This window comes from Schistocerca gregaria, chromosome 1, assembly GCF_023897955.1.
Source record: "Schistocerca gregaria isolate iqSchGreg1 chromosome 1, iqSchGreg1.2, whole genome shotgun sequence".
Classification (NCBI taxonomy): Eukaryota; Metazoa; Arthropoda; class Insecta; order Orthoptera; family Acrididae; genus Schistocerca; species Schistocerca gregaria.
The window spans coordinates 806,654,670-806,667,150 of NC_064920.1; the positions used below are offsets into that span (position 1 = coordinate 806,654,670).

Here is a 12,481-nt window from a genome sequence, read left to right on the forward strand (position 1 = left end):
AAATGAATGAATTATGAGACAGTTGCTGGCCAGTACTTTACTTTGGGAGATGAAATGTTTAGTACAGCCCATACACAAACAGAAGTAAAAGTGACACACTATTTAGTTTTCAGAATTAATAGTTCCTTCCTCTAGTGTGTGTGTGTGTGGGGGGGGGGGGGGGGGAGGGAGGGAGATAAGGAGATCCTCCTTTGTCTTTGCCCTCACACACTTTGTCATTTTTATACTTAAAAGTGTAATTCCTCAAACTAATAGTTTCAAATAGTGGGTAAAAGAAGTATCCAAATTGTTGGATTTCACCATCAATACATTTTTGTGTAAAAATCGTGCCAGATTTTGACTTCACACCAAAGTGTTAGATGAGATTTCTGCTCACACCACTTCAATAATGTAGCAAAGTGTGTCCGTATTACGCAGTTCCACAAGAGAAAAAGGACCATAAGGTGTGGGGAGTGCAAGAACTGGCCGGGCACATTCTGATTGAGGCGTACTTGTTCACCCTATGATAGTGAGGTGGGACACCATATTCTTGAAAAGATTTGTCATTACTGTATGTTGCATGACTAGAAGGATAAAGCAATTTCACTCACTTTTCAACAGTAATGTGGAGATTTATATAATGTCAGAAAACACATGTATGCCAATTAATAGATCTCTTTAGTTTAAACTAGCGACCTGGGTAGTACTAAGTACCTACAGTCAGATCGATTGTGTGGCGTAGTGGTAAAATTTTATACACAAACCTTTGTCAGGAATCGATCTATTTATCAGTGGAAACCGCGTCAACATCCCTGTAATATCTGCTACGATTTGCCTTCATATACAGACAAGATAACATGGTAGATATTTTAATGTAATATGTATAAGTCAGGTGCTCATGGTTGCCATACTGGGCAGATTGAAACTAATGTAGACATTGGGGTATGCTGCTGACTGGGGGGAGGGAACTATAGATTTCAGCTGCATCAGGACTTCATATGGAATCAGCATTGATGAATGAAAAGTGTGCTAAACTGAGATTTGAACCCAGTATCTCCTGCTTCCTAGGCAGCTGGCATTAACCCTTGCGCCACCCAGACACAGTGTTTATCACAATTGCAAAGATTATCTCAGTACGCCTCCTGTCTGCAGTCTCAGTGTCCATGTCCTCCATGCTCGCTGTTTTGAGATTCCCCACAGGAAGCTGAAGATAACTGTTCATCCGCACTGAAGGTAGTGCATTCATTGCCCATTGAGGTGAATCAGTTATATGAATGTGTGATGTCATTTCTTTTGGACATGTCTGAAAGTACTGGCATCACGCAGTCATATAAAAGTTTACATACTGTATCTCCTTTCCACTTCACAATCAGCTACCAAATAATGCGAAAAGCTATCTTGAAGATATGATCTATAGTTAGAATATGTATCTACAGACATAGCATTTCTCCATCCTTTATCACAACAAATCGTGCTAAAAGAAGCATTTTGGAAGCTGTGGCTGCTCTGTTCGGTCGCTGGGACTGGGAAGCACTGTACCAGCCACCATACTCCAAGGACTTAAGACCTTGTGACTTTGATTTGATTCTGAATATGAAGGAACCACTTCATGGCATTCGCTTCAGAACTGTTCCAGAGATTCGACAGGCAGTAGACTGCTCCATTTGTACCATCAACAGAACAGGCTCTGCTACCGGTATACTACGCCTTCCACATCGCTGGCAACAGGTTCTACGCAACACTGATGACTACTTTGAAGGACAGTAACAGGTGCAAACATGTAACTTTTTTGTATTGGTTGTGAATAAATAGCTGCCACTATTTAAGTTTCAACCCTTGTACAAATAAAAACATTTACAATAGTGATATACTTCTATGTTCTCTCAAAACAAGGTTTAACAGTTTTTTATTACTGAAATTGTGTGTGATAAGTTTTGACATACGGATAAGCACAAAGAGTTAAATTGCTTTCCTTACAGCACAACTTAGTTTGTTTCCTAACACCATTTCGAGCATAGACTATGCTTGTACTTTTCCCATTGATCTGGTAAATGTGACGACACGTGTTTATAGTCTTGCAGAGTACTCTTGACGTTTAGCACTATGTGCTTCGACAAAAAAAGTTGCAAAACTTTAATTACACTGGGATGAACCTTTTCGTACTTCATATTTCCGGTATAAAGAAAAGGCATTGTACATATCATCAAAATGCGTAAATTCACTATGCAAACACAAGCAAATAATAGGTGGTGTTGGAGCACCTGACACGAATGCTTTGGCACCACTGGAGCCTAAAGTGTCGTCTGGGGTCCCTGATGCAGCTGTGCCTTCAGATTCTCATGTCCCGGCTGGTCGACACTTGCTTGACGGTGATTAGCAAATAGTACCAATGTTGCAAATCTCTGGACAGAAAACAAAAGTGGGTACCAGCCACATAGTTGTCCAGTTATGGCTTTAAAACCTGGCTTAAGGTATTGCCTGCCGCTGAAAGAACCAGCAACAGAAACTGTGCCTGTTGGGACTGGCCAATATCCCCAAGTGGTTTGGACAAGTGCCGAGGGTGGTACAATGTTAGGCTGGTGATGAGGGCCTGAAGGGAAACAGTGGGCAGTTCAGGGAAGAAATCCAATGTCTGCTCTGCGTGCTGGAGAGTGTTGTATGAAATGTGAAGGATGCTCTGCTGGCAGCAATTGAGCACACTGGGTGCACACAGCTGTAAATCATAGCCCATGCTGGCACAAATTTTGCCTCCGGCCTGGGTTCACAGCCAACCCTGACTTTCTACTGGCAGCTATCTGCTTTGGCAAAGACAGCTAGCCTCGCTCTTGGGGTGGAAGCACAGCTGTTATTTTGTAACATCATTCCCAAAACTGATTGCAGTCCTCTGGTGTGGAATCAAGTGGAAGCTTAAACCAAAGGCTCAGACAATTCTGTGATTGGATGCTAATTTCTTGACCTCCGCTGTCAGATGGATATATGCAGAACCTTTCTTGAAAGGTCAGGCGTTCACCACACATAGGAAGTAGCTGCAATGGTAAGAGAGTACTTTTGATGCAACTTTTTTTTTATGATAGGAAAAACCCTCCACAGGTGCAATAAGATGTATTATGATCACAGACATGGTAGCATCCGTCATAGCAATTCAGAAGAAGAAAATGTTAAGTATTAATTAACCACAGGAGTGTCTATAGGTTCTCTAACTAGTCTCACTCACAGACAGTAACAATAAACACACAGTAGTAGGACGGGAAAGCTGACTGAAACCAGATGTTAATAGCAACAAACTTCTAAACTTCTGCTGGAATGTATATCGGAAAGATAGGTTTGAACACTAGTGGTGGAGGTGTGTTTGCAGCCATAAAATATTATAAAAGAAGGTTGGGTGAAAGCAAGTGTGCAAGATGGATCAAATGTGGTCCCAAGTATTATGTGAATTCCACCACTGTTTAGAGCATTTTTATACTTGGAGGAATTTTTTGCAAATGCTATGGCACTTGATTTCTAGGATTTTAGTTCTCTCATCTGTAGGGGATCTACTGGAGTTTACACTAAACTGTAAATGGGAGCACCTAAACTATATGTTTGGATGGGCTGGAGATATATCTAATGTAGAAATAATCCTTGTGTGAACCTCCATGCACAGTTAGCTGCCTGGGCAGCAGTAGTGGTCTTGTAGTGCACCCCTGACCCATTTAGAGAGATCCTACAGTTCTCAATTCTATGGTTCAACTGTACGAAAAAGTTCAAAGTCTCTGGCTCAAGCCTTCTGATCCAACCTTCTCTCCCAGTTGCTGGAAAGATCGAAGTATGACCTGTGAGCACATGTAACAGGCATCATTTGTTCCAATGTGTTGAATAATGCCTCCAGATTTATACACAGTGATCCTTTCCATCCCTTCCTGCCACTTCCTTAAGGATACAATTATTTGCTGTACATGCAACTTGCTGATGACCGATAGTTTACTACCTTTTGCCTTTGCTTCACTGCCACAGGATACAGCACATTTCCCTAATGGCAGTTGACTTCTTAACAGTGTATTTACATCTCGAAGATAGATTTTCAAATGTATCCTCTGATCAGTGTGGGGAGAAAAAAATATTATGCTAATTATACAAATATGAACATTGTGACAGAGGGTAAACAATTTTTAAAACCAGATATTTGCTACTGAAAATTTTGGAAAGCAGTAACTCGTAAATATTGATTTACTATGAAGTATATTATGCCCAACATTTCAAGAATTTTCAAAAACTTACCTTTATACAATGGAATTAGGGAACAATTGTTTGGACAAAGATACCATTGGTGATGTTGTATATAGTACAAATACAGGTAACACTCATAGACAGTGGCAGTAGCCTGAAAAGATTTGTAAATAAATGTGCAAAACGGTCTGACCCCCCCCCCCTCCCCTCCCCTCTTCTCTGAGATGGTTTGTAGGCACCTTCTGCACGAGTGTTCCACAGATGAATATTGTGAGAATCAAATTATCCCACTAAAAATGTTGAAGCACCTCGAAGCATGTGTTCCATTTGAGGTGGCTCAGGTTCTATAGTAAACCATGGTCAAGAGAAGGGACAAGCATACCGGGAGAGTCAGGAAGAAAGGTGCATGGGTTGTGAGGGGTGATAGTATTAGTGATTCAGATAAAAATCTTCATATCAACAAATGCCCTATTCTGAATGATTTCCAAAATAGAACCCACATTAAATATCACTTTCATACTTCATCCTCTAGCAAAAAGTATTGCAGTGTATTAAATTTTCTTAAAAATAGTTTGCACAAAGAGCATGAGAATATCGAAAATCTCTCATGATGCGCATGTGCTGTAGCTTAGGTATTTTTGAAGGTCAGTGTTTGGCAGTTTCCGCAAATTAAAAAACCTAAACTCCTCCCGAACAGATCATGAAGGCCCAACAGTACCAACCAGACACCATGTCATCCTTAGCCCACAGGCGTCACTGGATGCAGATATGGAGGGGAATTTTGTCTCTCCGCTCTCCCGGCCGTATGTCAGTTTACAAGGCAGGAGCCGCTACTTCATTATCATCAAGTAGCTCCTCAGCTTGCCTCACAAGGGCTGAGTGCACCCCGCTTGCCAACAGTGCTTGGCATACCGGATAGTCATCCATCCAAGTTTAAGCCCAGTCCGGCAGCACTTTGATCTGACGGGAACCAGTGTTACCACTACAGTAAGACCGCTGGCAGTTTCCCGAAATGATAGACTAAGTTTCTTATATCAAATTGTTCATATCAGCTTCCTCTACGTGACTATGCCTGAACAACATAATAGTTTGGTGCATACCTGTTTATTGGTTAGCAGTTTCATGTAACAGCTGTGCTATAGGGTCGAGAAATGGAAGTGTATTTTAGAGATATTCTCACTTTAACTGATGACAGATCTGGCCTATATGACCAGATATGCTTTTTCAACAAGGATGTTTGGCTCATACCAGTCTGATGTCTTTTGACACATTGGTAAGTTTTTGTACTTGAAAATGGCTGAAATCTGGATCTTGTAACAAAGTAAAAATTGATACAGTCAAATGGTGGCAGCATCATTTAAAAAAAAAAAAAAAAAAAAAAAAAAAACACTGTTTGAATTATACGGAAAATTACAATTTACATTAAATGTGTTCTACCTCAGAAACGGGCATATATACATATGAGGTTTTATTGGTTGGAATGACTAACACAGTCATCTCAAAGCACAAACTTTCCTCCCGACTCACCCCATATAGAGAGTGTGATACAGTCTTAATTAAGTTCTGTGTTTGATGATTTCAGGTGCTTGTCAACATCATCGATAGTGAAGATCACTCTAATGCTATTCAATTATATTTTGTGAAGGAATTTAAGTCAGAATTCAATATTTAACTATTGAAATTGTGTAAATTATGTGCTGGTGCTGTTCCCTAATAGAGTGAAGTGGACCTGCCATCTTTATCTTGCAGGTTACACAGTTCTCTAGAGCTTGATTGATTGTGGTACCTTGATCCATGGGTATTCATTTTCACAGTATGAAAAGAATCCTACCTGTAGTCTATTATTTACTTTCCTGCTTACCTTTGTTGCAATTTTTAACTTGCGTAAGTGTAACAAGTGGAAAAATACATATTTGAAATTGTTCCCCATCACTGAGTGAAAAAAGACTAATCCAAGAAAAATTTCTGTTGGTGAAGGATTTAAAAGAAATAATTTATAAAAATGGAAGATTTTTTTCTCATAACATTAGACAATAAAACCTCTTACAGAAAATAAATATTTTCTCCTTAAGTACATATGAGTGCAATGATTGTGTAATTAACAATTTTCTAATTGAGAATTTTATGTTACTAAATCCTATTGCTTATTTGAAGACAAGCATTGAGCACAGAAAACTGTCATTTACGACAAACAGGCACTTCTTTGTGTAAATATTTTCTTAAAAGTTTAAGCACCAAACAGTTTCATTAAAATGTGTGTACAACAGTTAATTTTTTAAACATCTAATACTGACTTTTTTAAACAATGCCTTGTACTTTTTAAGCAGCACCTCTGGAACTGGTCTTGTAATAAGCTTTTCTCACACTCTAGTATTTGTTTCAAGCCCATGTTGTGCATAAAAGGCAGAGAGGGTGCTGATGTTGCTGTGAAGCCGCGTAAGGAATGTGTCCATATCCTCCATGACTTCAGATTCTTGGTCTGGTTCTCCCAAGGCCAAAGTATTTAACAAGACACTTCTACCAGGGCACATTTTTGCAAGCAACTGTATGGAAACAAAAGCATTCAGTAATGTGTACTGTACATATATATATACATACATACATACATACATACAATAAAATAATTAGGGCTGGCTTCTAACAAAACATGAGTCATCACACAAATTTTCAGATGTGCACAAAAGAATTGTTTTTTCCATCACTATCGTACGTCGCCGATTTGGGTTTTGCAATATCGAAAGCATTTCTGAAGAAGAAAAATTTGTTAACATCAAGTATAGATTTGAATGTCAGGAAGCCGTTTCTGAAAGTATTTGTATGGGGTGTAGCTGTGTATGGAAGTGAAACGTGGACGATAAATAGCTTAGACAAGAAGAGAATAGAAGCTTTCGAAATGTGGTGCTACAGAAGAATGCTGAAGATTAGATGGCTAGATCACATAACTAATGAGGTATTGAATAGAATTGGGGAGAAGAGGAGCTTGTGGCACCACTTGACTAGAAGCAGGGATCGGTTGGTAGGACATGTTCTGAGACATCACCAATTTAATATTGGAGGGCAGCGTGGAGGGTAAAAATCGTAGAGGGAGACCGAGAGATGAATACACTAAGCAGATTCAGAAGGATGTAGGCTGCAGTAGGTACTGGGAGATGAAGAAGCTTGCACAGGATAGAGTAGCATGGAGAGCTGCATCAAACCAGTCTCAGGACTGAAGACCACAACAACAACAATATCGTAAGTGAATCAACCAACAATGTTGTTGGGGACTACTAAGGGGAAACAGTTGCTGCTATCACAGAAGCAGTAAGACAAAAACCATCTAGGCAGTGATTCTAAACTTAAAAGATTTTGGTGTTAATAAGGAATATAATGGAAGGTCTAAAAGAGGTAGAAAGCATTGGTACACGACGACACCAGCAAAAAAGTAGCTGATGTACCAAAATGTTTCAAATCTTGCTTGTGCTTCCATTTCATGATGACTATGGTAAGCTGCAGTTTTCCTCAAAATTCACTTGCAAATTAACTGTGCAATTCTGCAAATAGGAGTATATTTTCTCATCATGGAAATTTCAAACTGTAGTGCCCATTCCTTGGTTCAAAATAGATCTACAATATCACTAGTGTTTGGAAATGAGTCACCAATGCAAGGTAACACTGTAACCGATATCATTTAGCCAGTGACTCATATCGTGCAGACAGTTAGAATTTTATTTCAAAGAGAATAAAACCTGTCTTCACCAATGAGTGGTAATGCTGGAAGAAAATTATCAACAAACTTTGGAATTCAGCAAAGTTGTTTGTAATGCAAAGAGTACATGTAATAGGAGCTGCAAACGATCATTTCATCATGGAAGTCCTGTAGAGGACCTGAAGTGGAAGCTAGGATTCTTTCCTGTGTATAAGATAAGTGTCCAATTTCTAGATGAATAATCCTGTTAACACTTTCGCTGCAGCTGACGCTTATAAGCGTCAAAACAAGCCACGATCCAGTGCGGCTGACACTTATAAGCATCCGCGCTCGCTGCTATCTGATTTCTCAGTCTAGTTGCAGTGTCTCATCTAGCATCATAGCGTGTAAACTTTTGTTTTGTGTGGTCAGTAGTTGAACGTATATTGTTTGTAATGGCGGCTAATGAACCAACACCTGGACAGGAAAAGTGTTAAATTGACAGAGGAACAGTTACTTAGTGTACTGGTCGGCAGTGACTTTCTTTATAGTGAGGACGAGGCATACCACGGAGATTGTCATTTAGAGCCTGCAGAAGAATTGCAGAGTGATGATAGCGTGGAAGCACAGCTTTCAAATCTGTTTCGTGACAGTTCCGAATCTGACGATACCAATCACGATGATTGTGTGGAAATCGATGATGAAACAGAGCCCGACCTGTCACACGGAGATAATCCAGGCGATTCCTGGCATAAAGAACCACATAATATGCAGTATCACCCATTTATGAGGGAAGACGTTTTGCAAATTCATCCTGCTGGCAATTCTCCTATGGATTTCTTCAGATTAGTGGTAACAGACGAAGTGTTGCAACTCGTAGTTGACGAAACGAACGATAATGCAGTCAACATACTGCCGAGCTAAAATACAAAAGAGGGATCTAGGATCTGTAAATGGAAACCTCTAAGTATAGGTGAATTACTAGTTTTCCTGGGTGTTTCGTTACATATGGGTAACGTTAAATATCCGCGATTACAAGACTACTGGAAGAAAGAACTAATTTGAGAATAAAGGAATAGCGATGAGTATAAGCAGAGACCAGTATTTAATCATATTATGCTCTCCGCATTTTGAAAAAATCCACTTCCAGGCATGACCGTTTATATAAGATACGACCTGTATTAGATTATTTTAACACGAGAATGTCTCAACTGTATTACCCAGGAAGAGTTTTATCAATAGATGAATCAATGATTCTTTGGAGGGGAAGATTGCTTTTTATGTATTGTCTAAATGACAAACGAAATAAGTATGCCATTAAGATACAGATGGAATCCAAATTTTTCATGACTGCAGTGGATATGTTGCTTGTTTGAATTGTATTTTTTGTTACATCATCAACAAACCACGAACATTCTAATGACGCCTGTGACCCCTATAGGTGTCAGACACCAAACAGACTTTAAAACATGACCACAATAAAGTCGAAGCTTATTTGAAGTAATGCATCTAAGGTGTCATCATTAAGTTGGTATAGAACATGATACTACAGATCTTACAAGGTCTTGACGTCAGCCTGTTACTCAGGTGTGCTTAGGAGCGCCTGTTACGAGCAATACCTGCCGTTTCGGAGTGTTACCGGCCCGCACTGGAGAGTTGCGCACCTGCACCGATGCCGCAGCGAAAGTGTTAAGTTTGGAAATTACAAAAACATACCAGAATTCCATGGGGGTATCAGCTCATGCTGCAAATTTGTATGTAGAAGTGGGTCTTGATGTGATGAATCACATCTTAAGTAAAGAGACATCAAGATTTTACTGATGAAATTCGTCAATTTCCAGAAGCACATAATGTAAATATGGCAGTACTTTTAACCTCTACACCAGATTAGCAACACCAATGATGCACTTATCTTTTGGGAGGTGCTGAGTGATACCACAGTGGGCTATAAAAGAGTAAAAGATACTGTCACTGAGAACTGGAAACAAAACAAACAAAAAACACCATGATGTCAGCATTTACTGCACAGAGTAGAAAGCTGCCCCCTTTATCTTGTTGAAGCATAGGCCTATGCCCAAGGAAATTTTTCGCAGGAGGGTGAGTGATTTATTGGCATGAAAAAGGCTGGGGGATAACAGAGTAAGGTACTGGCTGGTTGCTGTTTGGAATTGCAGATATACTGCATTGTTCATTAAGTTATGTCATCTACCTTTACAGATCAGCTCACTTCTAGAGTAAAAAATAAAGTTGCTGTATTGAAGACAAACAGTCATTATACCTTGAGATATGACTTAAAAACTTCAGGAGCTTGATATCATAATAAATAAGCCATGTAAAAACTATCCTTGAAAACACTATTCTGACTGGCTTTTAGAAATGGATCATGCTTTCATTCCACCTCTCAAGATAACAAAACCATCAGTCAGACTTATCTTTCCACGATGCCCCGTTTCACCAGACACTGTCATGAAAAAGTTCAAGAAGTGCTGTGTGTCCAATGCTTTCGATGGTAGTGAGGATTGTGTACTTTGGGAGGAGTGATGAAAATACTGATTGTGATCAAACAAGTGCTGCTAGTGAAGTTAACAATGACATCACTGAAGACTGTTCATGAAACTGGCATTTCGGAGTATTTTATCTACATTACTACATTAAAAAATGTGATTAAGAGTTACCATATTGTGACAATTTTTCTCCACTGAGCTTCTTGCCCCTCCCCTACTCCCTAAAGTTAAAGATGTGACATATATTCAGGTCAATACAGTAAATATTCAATACTCCAGATAAGCTGGTATTAAGAGAATGAAGCACACACAGGAGTACTGTTTAGGTATGACAACATTAAAACAACTGTGATATGGTCAGGGTAGTTACAATGGTTGATGTGAAAACACTTTCACATATGTTGTATTTCAATACTGGAATTTTACTCATAGTGGAGGGATACAGTTTGACTTCTGTGGTATGGTGATCCTCAAATTAACAAAAATATCCCTGCCCACAAGACCACCCTCCATTTTGAGATACTGTAGAGTGAGGGCACAAAGCAAATTTAGTAGTTTCCGCATGGGGGATCTGCCTCCTGTAGAGTACATGGAGCTATCACTTTGGGCCTTTTTATTTGTTGGCAGCCATGGAGCAACAAGCTGAGGTTTGCAACAACACAAACTGCTACATACTTCATTTGCTGCTGCGTCTATTTTCCTTTAACATATTGGCTGCCATGAGGCTGCTGGTGGCCACCAACAGCCACAGCAGAGCCCTGTATCTTAACACCATGTGCCTGCCCTGTCCTGGTGACAGAACATCCATTACCATGTGTGTGGTAGTCAACATGTTAAGACTTGAGGAAGTCATATTTTGTCATACTAATAGATGAGCTTAACTTATGAGTCTGATTATTTATTATTATTATTATTATTATTATTATTATTATTATTAGGTTTCCTGCTGAGCACCCTAAAGCTGATATGGGTGTGTGTGGCAAATGATGTGAAGATGGTGTTTCACCTCAACGTACCAACTTTTTGTCAAGTCTGACCATAGTAATCTTAGCTTTAATGTGTGTGTCTGTCTAAAAAACTAGGGAAAATTTTTAACAGAGTTACATTTACTGCATTGCTCTTGGACAATGGTTTTAAAGACAAGTTTTGAATGTTATCTCTCTCTGTTGCAGTTGCAAATGTACTATATGTGTATTATAGTCAAGCGAAATGCAACATACATTACTCAGAATAATGTTAATTACCTCAGTGGTATGTTAAGTATTTGTGTAAGTTTCTCCTTGCACACAATACTAGCGTCAACAATCACAAGGCGTTGTCATATCTTATATATGTGAAATATCTGGTCAGCTTGTTCCCTCTGAATAAAATGTTCTCCTTCATTTTCCTTGGCAAAAACATGCAATGCACAACAAACTTCTTTCACTAAATGAAAGAGTGGCAGAGTGAACTTCAGTAATTAAAATTCTTATCTGACCATCCTGATTGAGGTTTAGCTCTCTGTTCTCTACGTCTGTAACTACGTATAATAATGTGAAAACCCTTATGAAATATAAATGGTTTCAAGAGTAAAGGTAACAATTCAATATCTGATGTCCTCAACCATCGACAGATTCACAAACAAGAGAGAGAACTTACTCTTCTGATATCACAATTGTGCAGCACTCCAAGGACAACAATAGGTCAGGCTTTTGGGAAATGGGCTGATAGGCAAAGTCATAAACGAGTTTGGCCTCATATTCACAGTAAGTAGCATATGTAAAATCTGGTTAGCCTGCAATGCCAAACACCACAGGAAGAAAATTCAGTTATTTCATTTGAGCTGTGTCATTTGCAAGTGAAATAGAGCTATATAAAATTCAGTACTTTTACAACATACTGATGGCAATATCTTGGTTCTTAGAATATATCATGTATGTCCCAGAAAACAGTCTTATCTGTTCTCATTACCATGTACTAGTTTTGAAACCTGAAATACAATGACCATGGTTTTCTGTGTGAAGAACCGTAAAATATTTCAAAGCCATCAGACAACTATTAGTTCTTTCTTGTATGTTACTGATGCAGGTATGGCTAATAATAACAGTATGTTAGTAATTTTCTGAAGGTTTTTTATTTTGCGGGA

The 12,481-nt window shown here is 39.0% G+C and overlaps 2 protein-coding genes across 5 annotated transcripts in view; one reads left to right on the top strand and one right to left on the bottom strand.

Moving 5' to 3' along the window:
- The window catches only part of LOC126270601 (transmembrane protein 17-like), a 58,754-nt gene that overhangs the window by 39,730 nt on the left and 6,543 nt on the right, over positions 1-12,481 (top strand). For 2 of the 4 annotated variants that reach the window (XM_049974086.1, XM_049974084.1), the window contains exon 5: positions 5,768-6,118. The exons of 1 other annotated variant lie outside the window; for it this stretch is intronic. The gene's annotated coding sequence lies outside the window, so the exon portion shown is untranslated. Of the gene's footprint in view, positions 1-5,767; positions 6,119-11,294; positions 11,485-12,481 lie in introns of those variants that run through there. One more of the 4 variants, XM_049974085.1, reaches the window with a different exon arrangement.
- LOC126270585 (glycolipid transfer protein) overlaps positions 6,158-12,481 on the bottom strand; it is an 83,630-nt gene continuing 77,306 nt past the window's right edge. Inside the window, exon 6 of the mRNA XM_049974081.1 lies at positions 6,158-6,728. Coding sequence (XP_049830038.1) covers positions 6,546-6,728 — 183 coding nt within the window. The 3' untranslated portion in view covers positions 6,158-6,545. The remainder of the gene's footprint in view (positions 6,729-12,481) is intronic.